Source organism: Sciurus vulgaris (genome assembly GCF_902686455.1).
Source record: "Sciurus vulgaris genome assembly, chromosome: 4".
Classification (NCBI taxonomy): domain Eukaryota; kingdom Metazoa; phylum Chordata; class Mammalia; order Rodentia; family Sciuridae; genus Sciurus; species Sciurus vulgaris.
The window spans coordinates 150,031,943-150,046,994 of record NC_136464.1 but is presented as its reverse complement, the minus strand read 5'-3'; the positions used below and the strand labels follow the sequence as shown (position 1 = coordinate 150,046,994).

Below are 15,052 nucleotides of genomic sequence, written 5' to 3'. Positions count from 1 at the left end.
TGGGTTCAACTCCCAGCACCACAAAAAAAAAAAAAAAAAAAAAAAAAAAAAAAAAAAAAAATTTTTGTCTTCTCTAGATTCCTTTCCTTTCCATTTAAATTTTAGGATCTGATTGCCAATTTCTATGGAAAAGTCATCTAATATTTGGTTTGGATTCAATAGATCAATTTGGAGAGAAAGGACATCTTAACAATATAGGATCTTCTGATCCATTATCAAGTTATATTTTCCCATTTATTTAGAGTTTCTTTAATTTCTCTCAACAGTATTTTGTACTTTTCCACAAAACGTTTTTGCCAGGTTGTTCTATCTTCTGAACCCAATGGTTCTTTTCAGTTCCAATCCTCCCAGATATCTGCAGCACCCAACACTGTGGTCCACTCCCTCTTTCTTTGGCCTCTCTTCCATGGACTTTGTTTCCTCATCCTGTCCTCATCATCCTTCCAGCCTTAGGATTGTCCCACCCTATTCTCTTGAAAGCACCAGACCTATTTTACAGACCACAGGAGAAACCACTAAAGCTGATCATCCACACTCCAGGTGCCTGTAGTTCATGGTTAGCTGTGCTGGTGAGGATGTGCTCTGGAAGAAAGTCTCCTCTTTGGCTCTTTTAATAAAGGTTCTGCCTTCCCTTCAACACTTGTGGGACAAGGATATAAAAGAATGTCTCAAAAATGCCATTGTTGGAGTGGGTAAGTTTGGTTGGAGATTAGGGGGAATTTGCTATGTTGAAAAATCTAGCAGTTATGCAGGTTTTCATACTATCTCAACCAATTGCAATCTCTATGATTTTTAAAAATTATACCCACTTAAAAAAAGTGAAATGAAATGCATATAACATAAAATTCACCATTTTAAGGTGAACAGCTCAGTGGCATTAATTCACAATGTTGTAAACCCACCACATCTATCTAGTTTCAAAATCTGTCAATCACTCTAAAATAAACCTCCTCACCCATTATGTGGTCTCTCCTTACTCCTCCCACCCCTAGAATCCTCCGATCTGTGTTATGTTCCTATGAATTTATCTGTTCTAGATATTTCATATAGATGGAATCATACCTAATGTGACCTTTTGTTTCTGATTTGTTTCTCTTAACATTATGTTTTGGAAGTTCTTGAGTCACTTTTCTTTTGTCTATGTGTGGTACTGGGTATGCACCCAGGACCTTGAACATGCTAGGCATGTACTCTACTGTTGAGGTACATCCCCAGTCCTTTTTAAATTTTTTGAGACAGGGTTTTGATAGGTTGCCCAGGCTGACCTCAAACTTGCAATTCTCCTCTCTCAGTCTCCCAAGTAGTTGGATTACAAATATGCACCACCATGCCCAGTTCTTGAATTACTTTTAACTATTCTGTTTTGTTAAACTGTTCTCCATCATTTAATGAGAATTCCTGGTTACCCAATGGTTATCTGATGAAACTTTAGTAAATAATGAACTATACTGCAGAAGTGTGTAAACAGCAACAATGTCTTAAGAATGGTAATGGGCACTGTTTGGTTGTTTTCCCAGAGTTGGCAAAGTTATATTTAAAATAGGTCATTTCATCAAATTAAAAAAAAAAAATTCTAGAAAATACCAAACCAAATTCCCCAATAGCAAAATGATATAATAATATGTATGAAGAAAAAAAAAAAAAAAAAAAAAAACAGTGAGGAAAAACTGACCACAGCTCAGCGCTAGCAGAGGAGACCTTCAGACCTGGGCAGTAGGAGGTAGAAATTCCATCTTCCTACCTCTGACCCCACTTAAAACTTGGCTGAGCCAAGAGTGGTGGTCTGCCTGTACTTCCAGCTACTGGGAATGCTAAGGCAGGAGGATTGAGAGTTGGAGGTTTTACTGAGATCTCAAACAAAAATAGACCCTGAATGAAAGAGAGTCCAGTCCAGGCGAAGTGGAGAAATGTTGTAAACCCAGTGCTTAATATCTGTAGGCACGGTCCATGTGCTCCATAAGCCTCCCACCCCTATTCCTAAAACCTCCTGGCTCAGAATTGTTTCTGTCTGTCTCGCGGATTAGCTATTTGGATTCTTATGAAGGCGATATTTTTTAGATGAGGACTGAAAGATTATGGTGGCACCAAATGTCTAACAAATATTAGTTTATCTGTCCAGGAGGATTACATATAACCTTGAGGGTTGGGAGGGGGCTGGCCTCATTTTAATCCCTTTCTGTTTTCCTCCTTTTGTTTGCATCTGATAACGGTATTATAAAGAAATGAAACTAGATCTCCATTTCAGTTTCCCTTTGAAAGCCGGGCAAATGTGAACACGGAGACTTCCGAGCCTGTATTTCTTCAGTGGTACAGGAGATGCATTATGAAGTTCAAAATGAAGTGGTATTTGTGAATATACGCCCTTGCTACACTAGTTCAGTGATACCACTCCTTCTCAGCCGGCACTCCAATGTTTATTAAGAAGCGAAAGCACTTTCTTTTTTCTCGTCTGCCTTCCTCAATGGGCATTTGTCCAATCTTGAGTCTTTGTCAACCATAGTGCCGCTGTATTGGAGGATTTCATCAGGCCGACTCCTCCCACGTCGCACGTCGGGAGGAAGCGCGCGGTTTGAGTTTGAAACCCACAGACTCAGCCTAACTGAACCCTGCAGACGCTGGACCAGCCCCTGCAACCCTAACCCAGGCTCCGCCCTCTTCGCCCATTGGCCTGTTCAATTCTCGCCCGTACCAATGGGCGGCGGCGGGTCGCTGTCAAAGGCCAGAGCTAGCCACTGCGTGCTCAGTGTGAGGCAGCGGTGGCGGCCGGAGCGATACCGAAGCTCTCGAGGCGGAGTCGCATCCCGGACTGTGCCCCGGAACCTTGCAGCTGTCCCCGAGTCAGAAGGCCCAGTCCGCGTACCTAGGTGAGGCCGCCGGGGCGGGAGCTGCGCGAGCCGGCAGGCGGCTGGTTTGCTGAGGGAACGCGGGTGGGCGTGAACCTAGCGGTCAGGGCCTTCGGTCCAGTGACTACCTTAACCCCCGACTGCTTGTGTGAGAACCCTGGACGGCGTGTACGGAACGGGCCCTGAGAGCGGCGTCCGCTCGGTGCGATGGTGTGCGGGTTGAGCGCCTTCCCTTCGTTCGCTATTGGTCGACTTGACTCTAAGCAAAGGCGGATCTGCTGCGAAGGAAACCGTCTAGCGAGGAGCGTGTGATTTTTTTTTTTTTTCTTTTTTGGTCATAACAGGTGTTTTGACGTCTAGCTTTCTTCAAATAAGGCCCGGACCGGCGGCTCCGCGGCTTACACCAAGACTGGCGTTGGGGGCCTGGGACTGCGGGGGAACGGGGCTGTAGGGCGCGAAGACCGACTGCGCCTGCGCGGAGCCCTGCTGCCTTCAGGCTCCCGAGCGAAATTGGGGGGGGGGGGGGGGGGCGTGGTTGCTTGTTCTGATGTTGGCAATGTAACCCCTTCGTCCTCAACTTTTTGGAAACCTAGATTTAGATGATGTATAGAAATAAATACTTTTTTAGTTCTACACATTAGAAAACAGAAGAATTCTCACCCAAACCAATTTTGGTAAATTAGATCTTGGACCAATATCTGAGCAAATAAATGTGAAAAACAATGTAACCAAAATGATTAACTATACAAAATACGAACTTTTGTCAGTTCTAAAATATATAAATTTTCACTTTTAAAAATAATCTCAACTTGGGAATTTTAGAATCAATAGTATGTTTAATGAACAGGTTTTTTTTTTTTTTTTCCTTGATTTTAGACAAAATCATAATCATCTGCTAAGAGATTGTCATGATCTATACCAGTCTATAGCTGTAGAAAGGAGTTTAGGCTAACAGTCTATGGGAGGTGATATTAAGACTTTTAAGAAAATACATTTAAATGCCTTAGCCATCTTATTTACACTGTTAAATCACAGTATAATGAAATTTCGCTTAGGACAAATTTCAACTCAGTTCTTGCCTCATTTTATTTATTTATTTTTGGTATTGGGGATTGAAACCAGGGTTACTCCACCCCTGACCTACATCTCCAGCCCTTTTTATTTTTTATTTTTAAACAGGGTCTAGCTTAGTGTTAGGGCCTGGCTAAGTTGCTGATGCTGGCCTGGAATCTGAGATCCTCCTGCCTCAGCCTCCCTGATTACTGGGATTACAGTCACGTCTGAAGTGCCCAGTTTCTTGCCTCACAGTACCATATACAAACACACACAAAAATTAAAATTACAGGGGCTGGGGATATAGCTAGCTCAGTGGTAGAGCATTTGCCTAGCGTGCATGAAGCACTGGGTTCGATTCTCAGCACCACATATAAATAAAATAAAGGTCCATTGGCAACTAAAAAAAAAAATTTAAAATTACAAAGTTGGTTAATCGTTATTCCCCCACAAAAGGAAATCTCTGGAACAGGGTTAATTTATTTTAATTTATTTTAAGTAGTAGAGCCCAAAGAGTGATGACGTCTGAGGACCAAGTCCAAGAAGAGACAAAAATTCTGAAACTGAAAACAAAAATGGTAAGATATGGACATAGCACTTATAAACTGACACTTTTCCCCCTTTCCCTTTTCTAAGCTCTTTCTGAAAGAAATAATTCTGAAATACTTGTCTTAAATAACTCTTTCAGGCTGATAAAGAAAATATCAAAACACTTATAGGGAACAAAAATAATACACCGGTGGGAAAAAATTATATTCCTTTAAAATCTTCTAATGAATTAACCAATACAACTACAGAAATTGAAACACATGATTTTCAGGATGGCACTCAGACTCTGCAGTTGTCAATTAAAGATGATCCCCCAAATCAAAATATAACACTAAGCCAGGCATTTCACCTTAAAAACAATAAGAACAATACTAAAAAGAAGACAATGCCTGCAGAAAAACCAAACCAAACTGCTAACATGCCCAAGAAACCTGTGCTTGGAGCTTATCGTGGCCAAATTGTTCAGTCTAAGGTTAACTCATTTAGAAAGCCTCTGCAAGTCAAAAATGAGAGTTCTGCAACAACAAAGCAACTTCCAACTACTGTCTCCAAAGCCACGAAGCCTGAACCTATAAACACCACCAGTGTAACAGTGAGAAGCAATGCAGCTTCAAATACAACTGCTACTACTAAATTTGGAAGCACTAAATTTGTGAACACTAAATCTAGGAACACACAACTTGTGCGACCTCCTATTAGAAATCACTACAACAATACTCGGGACACCATGAAACAAGGCATCAGCCAAACCCCTGTCAGTGTTAAAATCCGAAAAGGGCCTCAAGAAAAAGAATTTTTGCAACCCAAAATGGTCAAAACCAGTTCTCAGCCCATAAAAAGAAACGGGGTGCTATCAAGAAGCATAGCACCTGAAATTGTATCCAGGCCTGCTTTATCTTCTAATACCAAATTGATAGAAAAGTCAAAAACCATTGACCAACGAAGACATACTATAGCAAAATCAACTATTGATAGATCAGCTCAGCCCAAAGAAACTGCAGAAGAGAGAAAGTGAGTAGATATAATTTTCTTAATTTTATTATCTTAGTTTTCAGTAGAGTATCATTTGTGGGTTTGAGTTATAATTTCCTTATATTAGAATTTCTTTTATGGATTCTTTTCTGTCATAAAAGGCAGATTTATGTCATGGAACCATATGACTGAAAAGTTACCATATTTAGGTATGGTTTCTAGGTTCCTTATTATAATTAAGTTAAATGCTTTAATAATAATTGGGAAATATTTTATAGCCTCTATTTAGAAATGCATTCTTGGGATTTTTGAACATGTAATTGATCTTGTTATGTTCAAGATTTCTTTTCTACAAACTTGTGAACAATATATGTGCCACTAGTGTATATTTTTTAACTTTTCTTTCATTTGATAGAGTTCTTTCATTATTATCAAAGTAATGGTTCTATGTACTGCTTCTGACTGTAGAGCTCGTCTGAGTGAGTGGAAAACTAGCAAAGGAAAAGTACTGAAAAGACCCCCTAACTCAGTAGTTACCCCGCCCACGTCTGAAGGACAAAATGAAAAACCTATTGGATCTTTTTGGACTACCATGGCAGAAGAAGATGAACAAAGATTATTTACTGAAAAAGTAAACAAGACAATTTCTGAATGCCTGAACCTGATTAATAAGGTAGTCTTTATCATATATTTGTACATTTTATGGTTTACAAATTACTTTCATAAACATTATCTGTCTATATTGTCATTCTTTGGAGCAAATAATGTCAGTAATATTGTTAAGAGTCATGAGATTGTTAGCCTTTTTCTGACTGCATTTTCTATTGAGTCCATATAAATATATCAGAGGGATAATAGGTTTTTTACTTGAGTTATAAATATTGTATTCCTTTAAGATGTTAATATTCAGCAAGCTGGGGTGGACATTTACTTTTCCCCATCTGGTATTTCTGTCATCATTTTACAAATTATTTTATTCCATTTACCAAAGACTGACAACAAAAATTATTAATAGTAAACATCAATTCAATTCAAGTTAACTAAAATATTCTCTAATAAAATCCCATTAACATAAAATAACATTATCCTTATCTTGAATTTATTGTAGAATTTTGCTCTTTGGACAGAAATCCTCAGTAATGTAATTATCAACTCCAGAATAATTTGTTTCTTATTTACTTTTTAATCATGCTTTGGATACCCACTAACGTGTAAGATCCATAGCAATACTAAATACAAGGTATGACTTCAAACCTTACTCTACTCATTATGTGCATCTTTAACTGATTCTGTTCCTATTTTGAGGGTTTTGTTCTTGTTGTTGTTCATACTATGGGATTTTTTGCCCTACTGTCTGTGTATAACTCTTATGTAAACCATTGCAGATTTATTTTAACTTTAATATTAAAACCCAACAACTAAGTGGGGAAAAAAAACCCTGCAGGCTATTCTCACTCATAAACATTTGATAGGTGGAAAAAGTCTAAATACAGTATTAACAAATAGAATCCCACAATTTATAAGAGGATAAATATAAAACCAAGTAAAAGTCATTTTTTTACTAATTTATATCTCAACTAGTATCTTGCTTTTTGCTATCTCATACTTGTGGTTTATATTCTTTTAATCATTCAAAAAAAGTTTGGAGTTAGGTTAGTAATAGGGAATGTTTTTTATGAATTTTCTATCATCCTTTTGTGTGTTTACCACTGATCTTGATTATATTAAGATTTTTTTTTTTTTTTGTAGTTTGTAGGTTAAAAAGTATCACAAACTATTTCTTGCTGTTTTAGGGATGTCCAAAAGAAGAAATATTGGTTACACTGAATGACCTAATTAAAAATATTCCGGATGCCAAAAAACTTGTAAAATATTGGATATGTCTTGTACGTATTGAACCAATCACAAGTCCTATTGAAAATATTATCTCAATCTATGAGAAGGCCATTCTGGCAGGGGCTCAGGTGAGATTAAATTTACTGATATTTATTATTACAATGTAAATGATTCAGAATTATGGTAGAATGAATCACAACATTAACTTGCTAAAATTATAGTGATAAGTATTTAAAAGGCATGGAGGTCTGGGGGGTATACTTAGTAGTATAGCATGGAGACCTGGGGTTCAATCCCCCATGCCAAAAAATAAAGACCACAAAGTTTACACTAGAAGTGTTGTTTCTTAGCCTTCTAAAATTTTATCTTATGTACTACGAATAATCAAACCTTAGAAATAGATTAAAGTTGAAGTGTAAATTTAATGAAACTTTCTATGAAAGATATTTTAGCACGTCATTTTGTGCATTTCCTGAGAAATCAAATTTTTAACATTTTGTTTATTGAATATAAAAAGAGGTAATTAAATTAACTTTTAAAATAAACTGATGACTTTGTGAGAACTCTCTCACTTTAGGAGTATATCTGAAGTGCTCACATTTTACACTATAAAAATTGATCCTGCCCACAAAAAGTAAAAGACAAACTAGTAAAGAAAAACAAACTAGTTTTTCTAACTTTATTACCATTCATAGTGGTTTGATACTATACCTCCCATCTCTCTTCTACTCTACTGATACACAAAGCTTTGTGTAAAGAATAAATCACTTCAGGACTTTTTGTTTGGTTGAGCCTTGTTTTTGTTTTTATAGATAAGTATCCTAGAACATACTTCCTTTTGACCAAATTTCTCAGAAATACCTTCTTGGAAATTTGGACATTTTTTAATTTTAGCCTTTCTTAAAAAAACTAGCTGGGCTTGGTGGCACATGTCTGTAATCCCAGTTGCTCAGGAGGTTGAGGCAGGAGGATCGCCAATTCAAAGCCAGCTTTAGCAGTTTAGCAAGGCCCTAAGCAACTCAGTGAGACCCTGTTTCTAATAAAATAAGAAAAGGGACTGGAGATGTGGTTCAGTGGTTAAGCGCCCCGGGGTTCAGTTCCTGATAACAAAAAAGAAAAAAAAAGAAATCTCTAACTAGCTATGGTCCATGCCTATTATCCCAGCTGCTCAGGTGGCAGAGGCAGGAGGATGGCAAGTTCAAGGCCAGCCTCAGCACCTTAGCAAGACCCTTACTCAAAATAAAAAATAAAAGGATGGGGTGTGGTTCAGTGATTGAAGGCTCCTGGATTCAAAGCCAGCAAATGCTATTTGACCTTTCAACTTTATAAAAAATCAAATATCAAATAGGCATGGTGGCACGCACGTGTAATCACAGCTACTCAGGACTGAGGGAGGAAAATTGGAAGACTGTCCTCAGTCTGGGCAATTTAGTGAGACCCTGTCTGAAAATAAAAAAGGGCTTGGAGTGTAACTTGGTGGTGTAACCCTGTCTGAAAATAAAAAAGGGCTTGGAGTGACACTTGCCTAACATTCTTGAGACCCTGGGTTCCATGCCCAGCACCACAAAAATCAAATCAAATCAAATCAAATCAAATCAGATATTCTCTTAATGTCTTATATATGTAAACATTTTCTTGAAGCATAATTATATTGGATAGAATTCTACTTGGAAGATGGTGCTATGTCCATACTGTATTGAACCAGAAGGGACATTACTTAAAGCAGCTTCTAGCAGTGTAGCAAGTATGCAAAACTGGAGCCAAGGCTACATCTAGAAAGTAGTAACAGAAAAAATGTGACACCAGAGCAGAAATTGGAAAACAAGAATCAGCATTCCCAAGAAAATTGAAAGCAGAAGTCCTGGATAAGTAATTCTAGGACTAAGTTCTAGAACTAAGACTATGAACCAGAGTTTCCATTTTATATAGTATCTTGAATATGTTGTATTATCAAGCATAGTAGCTCAAAAGCACATAGGAAGTGCTTGTAATATCTAGCAAATAAGAGATACAATAAATTTTTGAATGAATGAAATATATTGGGCTGATCAACATTAAGCAATTCAGAGATGCATTTAATAGTCTATTAATAGACTTTAATGTAAGAGAAAGGGAGCTTTTAATCAGCTTTTAATAGATATTACTAATATTGGTTTGTCATATATTCATTAATTCTGTTCATATCAAATAGGCAACAATAATTATTAAGGGCTTAAGAAAACGTTGGGGGCAGATTTTCAATCGGTAAATTTCTATTCTTTAAGTTCATTTTATTCTATAAGTTGGAAAAGACAGTCATTTTTCATACTATGGAATTTTTTGCCCTACTATCTATGTATAAGTCTTATGTAAACCATTGCAGATTCATTTTAACTTTAATATCAAAACCCAACAACTAAGTGGGGAAAAAACCCTGCAATCTGTTCTCACTTATAGACATTTGATAGGTGGAAAAATTCTAAATACAGTATTAACAAGTGGAATCCCACAATTTATAAGAGGATAAATACAAAACCAAGTAAAAGTCATTTTTTTACTAATTTATATCTCAACTAGTATCTTGCTTTTTGCTGTCTGAGAAGCATGGTTGAAGAACCACTGCCTTCTTTTAAAATATCAAATTTTAATTGCTGGTTTTAATAGTCTCAATTTGTATAACTTAATTTCTGAGAATATAAAACTTAGATGGATTTGCTTTTTATTTTTTTCATTAAAAAAAATTAAGCCTATTGAAGAGATGCGACATGTCATTGTGGATATTCTAACAATGAAGAGTCAAGAAAAAGTTAAATTGGGTGAGTTTTAGTTTCTTTTGTTTCCTTCAAGTGAATTGTGATTTTATTAAATTACTTTGCTGAAGTAGATATATTTTTTCTTTTATCCTATTTTTTTGTTGTTGTTGTCGGTACTGGGAATCAAACCCAGGACCTTGTGCATGCTAGATAAGTACTCTACTACTGAGCTACATCCCAGCCTTTTTTTGTCTTCTTTAACTTTTAAATAAGAAGTTATTTTTCTTATTGACCTGCCTCTGAGATAAAGTGACTTTCTGTATTATAAGGAGGTTTTAATTAGGAGATCTAATTTAAAATCCAAATTTGTCAGTAAGTGTCAATAAAAGCTACTTCCTTGGTCTTGTCAAGTACTCATCTTTCATGACTCAGCCTAAATGTCACTTGTGAAGCCTTCCCTGGACATCTCTCAGCACTATGAGCATATTTGTTCCTTTTTATGGGTTCCACTAACCCTTTGTTCCTACTTTATTTATAACATTTCATCTCATGATTAGTTGTTTTCAACTGTGTGTATGCCCTTTTTTTTTTTTTTTTCTTTTGGATGATGCTGGGAATTGGGAATTGAACCCAGGGCCTTGTATGCACTAGGCAAAACACTCTATCACTGAGCCACATCTCCAGTCCCAACTGTGTCTCTCAGGGAATGTAAACTTCTTTTAGAAGAGGGATGATTTCATTCATACATAATCCCTGCAAATAGGAGATAGTAAATATGTGTTAATTGGCATTAGTATTTATTAGGGAAAGTAGTGGGTAAGAAAGGATAATTTGGTTCTTTTATTTTGAAATTTTGACCAACTAGGAATAACTTTTATATCTTCTTTTTGTTGAGGGGGGGATGTGAGGAGCACTGGGGGGTTGGAATATAGGACTCACTAATTGCTAAGGCTGGCCTCTAACTTGGGATCTTCCTGCCTCAGCCTCCTGAGTTGCTAGGACTACAGGCATGCACCACAGCAACTTTAAAGTCTTCTGTTGTTGTTTTACAATTTGGTCAAAAGCTTAAATCTCATAAGTATATTTCCTATAGGAGAAAATATTGAGACTTATGCATCCAAAGAACAAGTTGAAGAAGTCAACACTGAAGACATAGGTGTTAATCTAGAGCCAGAAAAACCAGAAATTGAGAATAAACATCATAGGAATGTGGTATTTAAAGATTATGAAGAAGAGCAAGATGACAAAATGGAAGATCCAACCAATGATGTTAAAACTCCTGATACAGAAACTAGAGCAAGTTGCTTAATTAAATATAATGTATCTACTACACCATACTTGCAAAGGTAAGTTTTTAAAATATAATGTGCTATGATTTGCTTTGATGCTTAGGGATAATAAGTATGATTTTTCCCCCTGCTCTGCTCCTATGAGTCAAATCCAGGCCCTGCACTTGCTAGGCAAGCTCTCTATCACTGAGCTATATCCCCAGCCCTAAATATAATGTTTTAAAATTTTTCCAATAACTTCAGATTAGAACTGCCATTTGTTAATATAAAAAATATTTTCCAACAAATGGAGTGTTAGGCTGGGGATATAGCTCAGTTGGTAGAGTACTTGCCTTGCATGCACAAGGCCTTGGGTTCAATCCCTAGCATCGCAAAAAGAAAACAAAAAACAAAAAACAAAAACAAATGGAGTGTCATTGGGACATTTCACCTTTAAATATTGTATTGACTTTGCTTTTCTCTAAACACTTCCATTCTGAAAAAGAAAACTTCTCTATTATTTTTACCTTATTCTGAGTATTGTTAATAATAGTAGGTTTTACAACTGAGGAATTAGCCAATTCTGTAGATACTCAAGTATCTACTGCATATATGTTGTAACAACAAATAGAGAAAAGGACAAGTTTCTCACTTTAAGGAGCTTGTAATAACTATAAGATAAGCAGTCACATGGCTGTGACATATGATGTTACTCTGATGAATAGCATAGAAGTGCAAAGTAAAAACATTAACTTTTTTTTGAATTTGGAGAATAATTTTGTCTTTTCAGTATAAAAAAGAAGATGCAACTTGATGAATCAAATTCTGCATTTAAGGAGCTGAAGTTTCTAACACCAGTGAGACGTTCTCGACGTCTTCAAGAGAAGACTTCTAAATTACCAGATATGTTAAAAGACCATTATCCTTGTGTGTCTTCACTGGAACAGTTATCAGAGCTGGGAGGTAAAACCGATGCTTTCGTATGCCGCCCTAATGCAGCACTGTGCCCTATGTACTCCGAGACTGATACACAAAAGAATTAAAGTTCCAATAAGGAATGAGGGTTTTATTATTCATTGGTTTCCTTTGTTTTGTGTGGCTTTCTATTCCCTTAGAAGTCTGTAGTTGGATAGATAAGTATTCATGGCAGTGAGCTTTACTAACATTCATTTTATAGTTGTCCTTCTGTGCATTAGGAAACTAATCCTGCCTTGTCAATCTCAACAGACTGAGTTTTTCTTTGACATAGGTAAAATTTTGTTAGTTTGCTTATTGTGTTCCTTAAGTATAAATAGGTTTTGTCATAATGGTAACTTGTTCACTTTACTAAGTACATTAATAATGCATCATCAGGAAATGGGGTGTTCTGCATACAAGTATATTTTTAATGTTGCCATGTTTTAAAACTTTATGATGTACCTCCCTGTCTTTAAACAGAATACTGCCAATATTTTTGCCTTTATTCAATTCATATGAAAGTAAAATATTGGGACTGGGAGTAGAGCTCAGGGGTGTAATGTGTGCTTAAGGCCCCTGAGTTCAATCCCTAGCACCAAAAAACAAAAGGTGAAAAAATTGTAATGTGCAGAGTGACTCCCTTCAAATATAAACGCACATAAGATTCAGGTTGCTTTTCCTCCAAATTTGTGTTAGCCAGACTGTAGAATGTTGTACTGTTATATCCCTTGAACTGCCTATGGTTCTTCACTATTACTTTTCATTTGTGATAGAGTCTGCCTATGTAGTCTGTTGGCTTCTGTCTTTTCATTGTAACTGAGGTCATAAAAAAGGATAGTTTAACTAAATACCCCATTCCTAACCCCATTTCTAAAGAAGGTACTTTGTATAAGAAAAAAGTGCCAAATTTAGTGAATATTAGAAACTTTAGTCTGAGTTCCCTTTATAGCTGGATTATGTAAGAATTTTAACTTCCATAGCTTCATTTGAGAGTTTATAAATTATATTAGAATGGAGTTCAGGAAGGAAAATATATTTAAGAAGTGTCATTCCAATATAGATAGCATTTCTGAAATAATACTTACACTTGCTTTCTTCTCTTGAATCATGTCCCCTGAGACATGATAGTTACATGCAGTGAACAGTTTTCTTCTCCCCATACATGACCAGCACCCATAAACTTGTTTTCTAAAGCCCTGAACTAATACTTAAGTGGCATATATCTAATATCATTCTACAGTTTCAAATAAGTGAACTATAAAAGAATAGTTGAACTACATGTGTAATATGAATGTGCAGATCACATACTTGGTCTAATGTTCATGCTATTTGCATAATATCTTTGTTTTATTTATTGTCTTCTCATGTTCTAGAGAGTGGAATTTTCATTCTTTTTAAACCGTGTACCTAACATGTATACAATAAAAGTATCTGTATAATAATGTTACTGTGACCTTTTTTCTTTTTTCTTTTTCTTTTTGATACTGGGGAATTAAATCCAGGACCTTACCTACTCTCAGCCAATCCCAATGAAATTTATTTCACAAATATTTTATGAGGGATGGGGGTGTTCCTTAGTGGAAGAGCATATACCTGGCATAACCAAGGATTTGAGTTCCCCAACACCATGAAAAAATATATATATATATTTTATGATATGTCATTTAACCACAGTGAATTAATTTAAACTTTGCCTTCGTACATTGTTTTTTGCACATGTGGGGCGGGGGCTGGGGATTGAAGTGTTTCACTCAAGCTAAGTACGCACGGTACCATTGAGTTACACTTCCAGCCCCCAACTTCATCTTTTGAAATTCAGAGTATACAGCTAGATGATAACTCTGAACCGCAGGTAGTTTGTACCACTCTAACCTTTTCCCTGGACATTTTCAATCTGGAGACATTTGTGGTTGTCAAGACTCGGGGTAGTGGGTACTGTAGGATTCTGAGGATTAGAGACACACACATACACACCTGCTCCGATGATGAATTATCTAGTCCCAAATGTCGACAGTGCTGAAATGGAGAAACCCTGAACTTGATTACTATTTATGCTCTCTCCTTGTTCATGCTACCTAATGACTCCTCAGTCATTCCCTCACTTTCAGTCTAATGAACTTTGCCCCTGCTTCAGCAACTGATACTGAGCCCACAACATGAACTTGATAATGCCAAGAACTATTGCTTTCAGAAATTTTAAGACTCCTGGTCTCTTCTTCTTCACTACTCCCCAACTGGTTTTCCTTCTCCCTTGTTCTCTTATACTTTAGGTCTCTAGTTCTTCAAGTGCTTCCTTTCACCCATTGTGACCATCCAGAGCAGCACTAGAAACAAATGCATTGCAAGCCACATATGTACTTTCAATACTGTAGTAGCTATGGTTTGAAACGTTAAAGGTCATGGATACAATTAATATAGTACATTTTACTAAACTCAGTATATCCAAAATATCACTGCAGCCTGTAATCAATGTAAAAATTTTACATATTTCAATTTTTTGTATGTGCATGTGAAGTCTTTGAAATCACATGTGTATTTTACATCTAATTGCACATTCTAGTCACACTAGGCACCTTTTAAAGTGCTTAATAGCCACACATGTGAAATGGCTACATTTTGGATGGTACTGATCTAGACTTCATTTTCTTCACAGGGACATTCAGCCTAGATACCAAGGTGTTGTCACTGCAACCATCCTTATATCATCCTTACTCTGACCTCAGCATATTTCTGTTTTGCTTATCTGCAGAATCTCAAGTTTGGATTTACCCCAACTTATCAGTGCCAGAAACAAGGATACAACTATGGAGTGGTATAACCACTGAGCTGCTCATCAGATTTG

General features: G+C 36.6%; 1 protein-coding gene across 2 annotated transcripts; it reads left to right on the top strand.

The window, feature by feature from the left end:
* Nucleotides 1-2,675: 2,675 nt before the first annotated feature.
* On the top strand, nt 2,676-12,709 carry CKAP2 (cytoskeleton associated protein 2). 2 transcript variants are annotated; one of them, XM_079136550.1, is made up of 8 exons: nt 2,676-2,864; nt 4,396-4,474; nt 4,585-5,456; nt 5,886-6,090; nt 7,211-7,381; nt 9,979-10,048; nt 11,079-11,331; nt 12,044-12,709. In XM_079136550.1, exons 1-8 carry the CDS (start codon nt 2,692-2,694, stop codon nt 12,294-12,296), a joined length of 2,076 nt encoding a protein of 691 aa, XP_078992676.1. In that variant the 5' UTR covers nt 2,676-2,691; the 3' UTR covers nt 12,297-12,709. The 2 variants fall into 2 exon arrangements, with proteins under 2 accessions (XP_078992676.1, XP_078992677.1); XM_079136551.1 differs by having other exon boundaries at nt 2,677-2,864; nt 4,399-4,474; nt 12,044-12,708.
* The last annotated feature ends 2,343 nt before the right edge of the window (nt 12,710-15,052 follow it).

Bases quoted from the DNA above. Each gene is read 5' to 3' on its own strand.
- CKAP2 (XM_079136550.1), top strand. From the start codon at position 2,692: ATGGGCGGCGGCGGGTCGCTGTCAAAGGCCAGAGCTAGCCACTGCGTG. The intron at 2,865-4,395 runs GTGAGGCCGCCG...ATTTATTTTAAG, and splicing joins GGCCCAGTCCGCGTACCTAG to TAGTAGAGCCCAAAGAGTGA. The intron at 6,091-7,210 runs GTAGTCTTTATC...TTGCTGTTTTAG, and splicing joins GCCTGAACCTGATTAATAAG to GGATGTCCAAAAGAAGAAAT.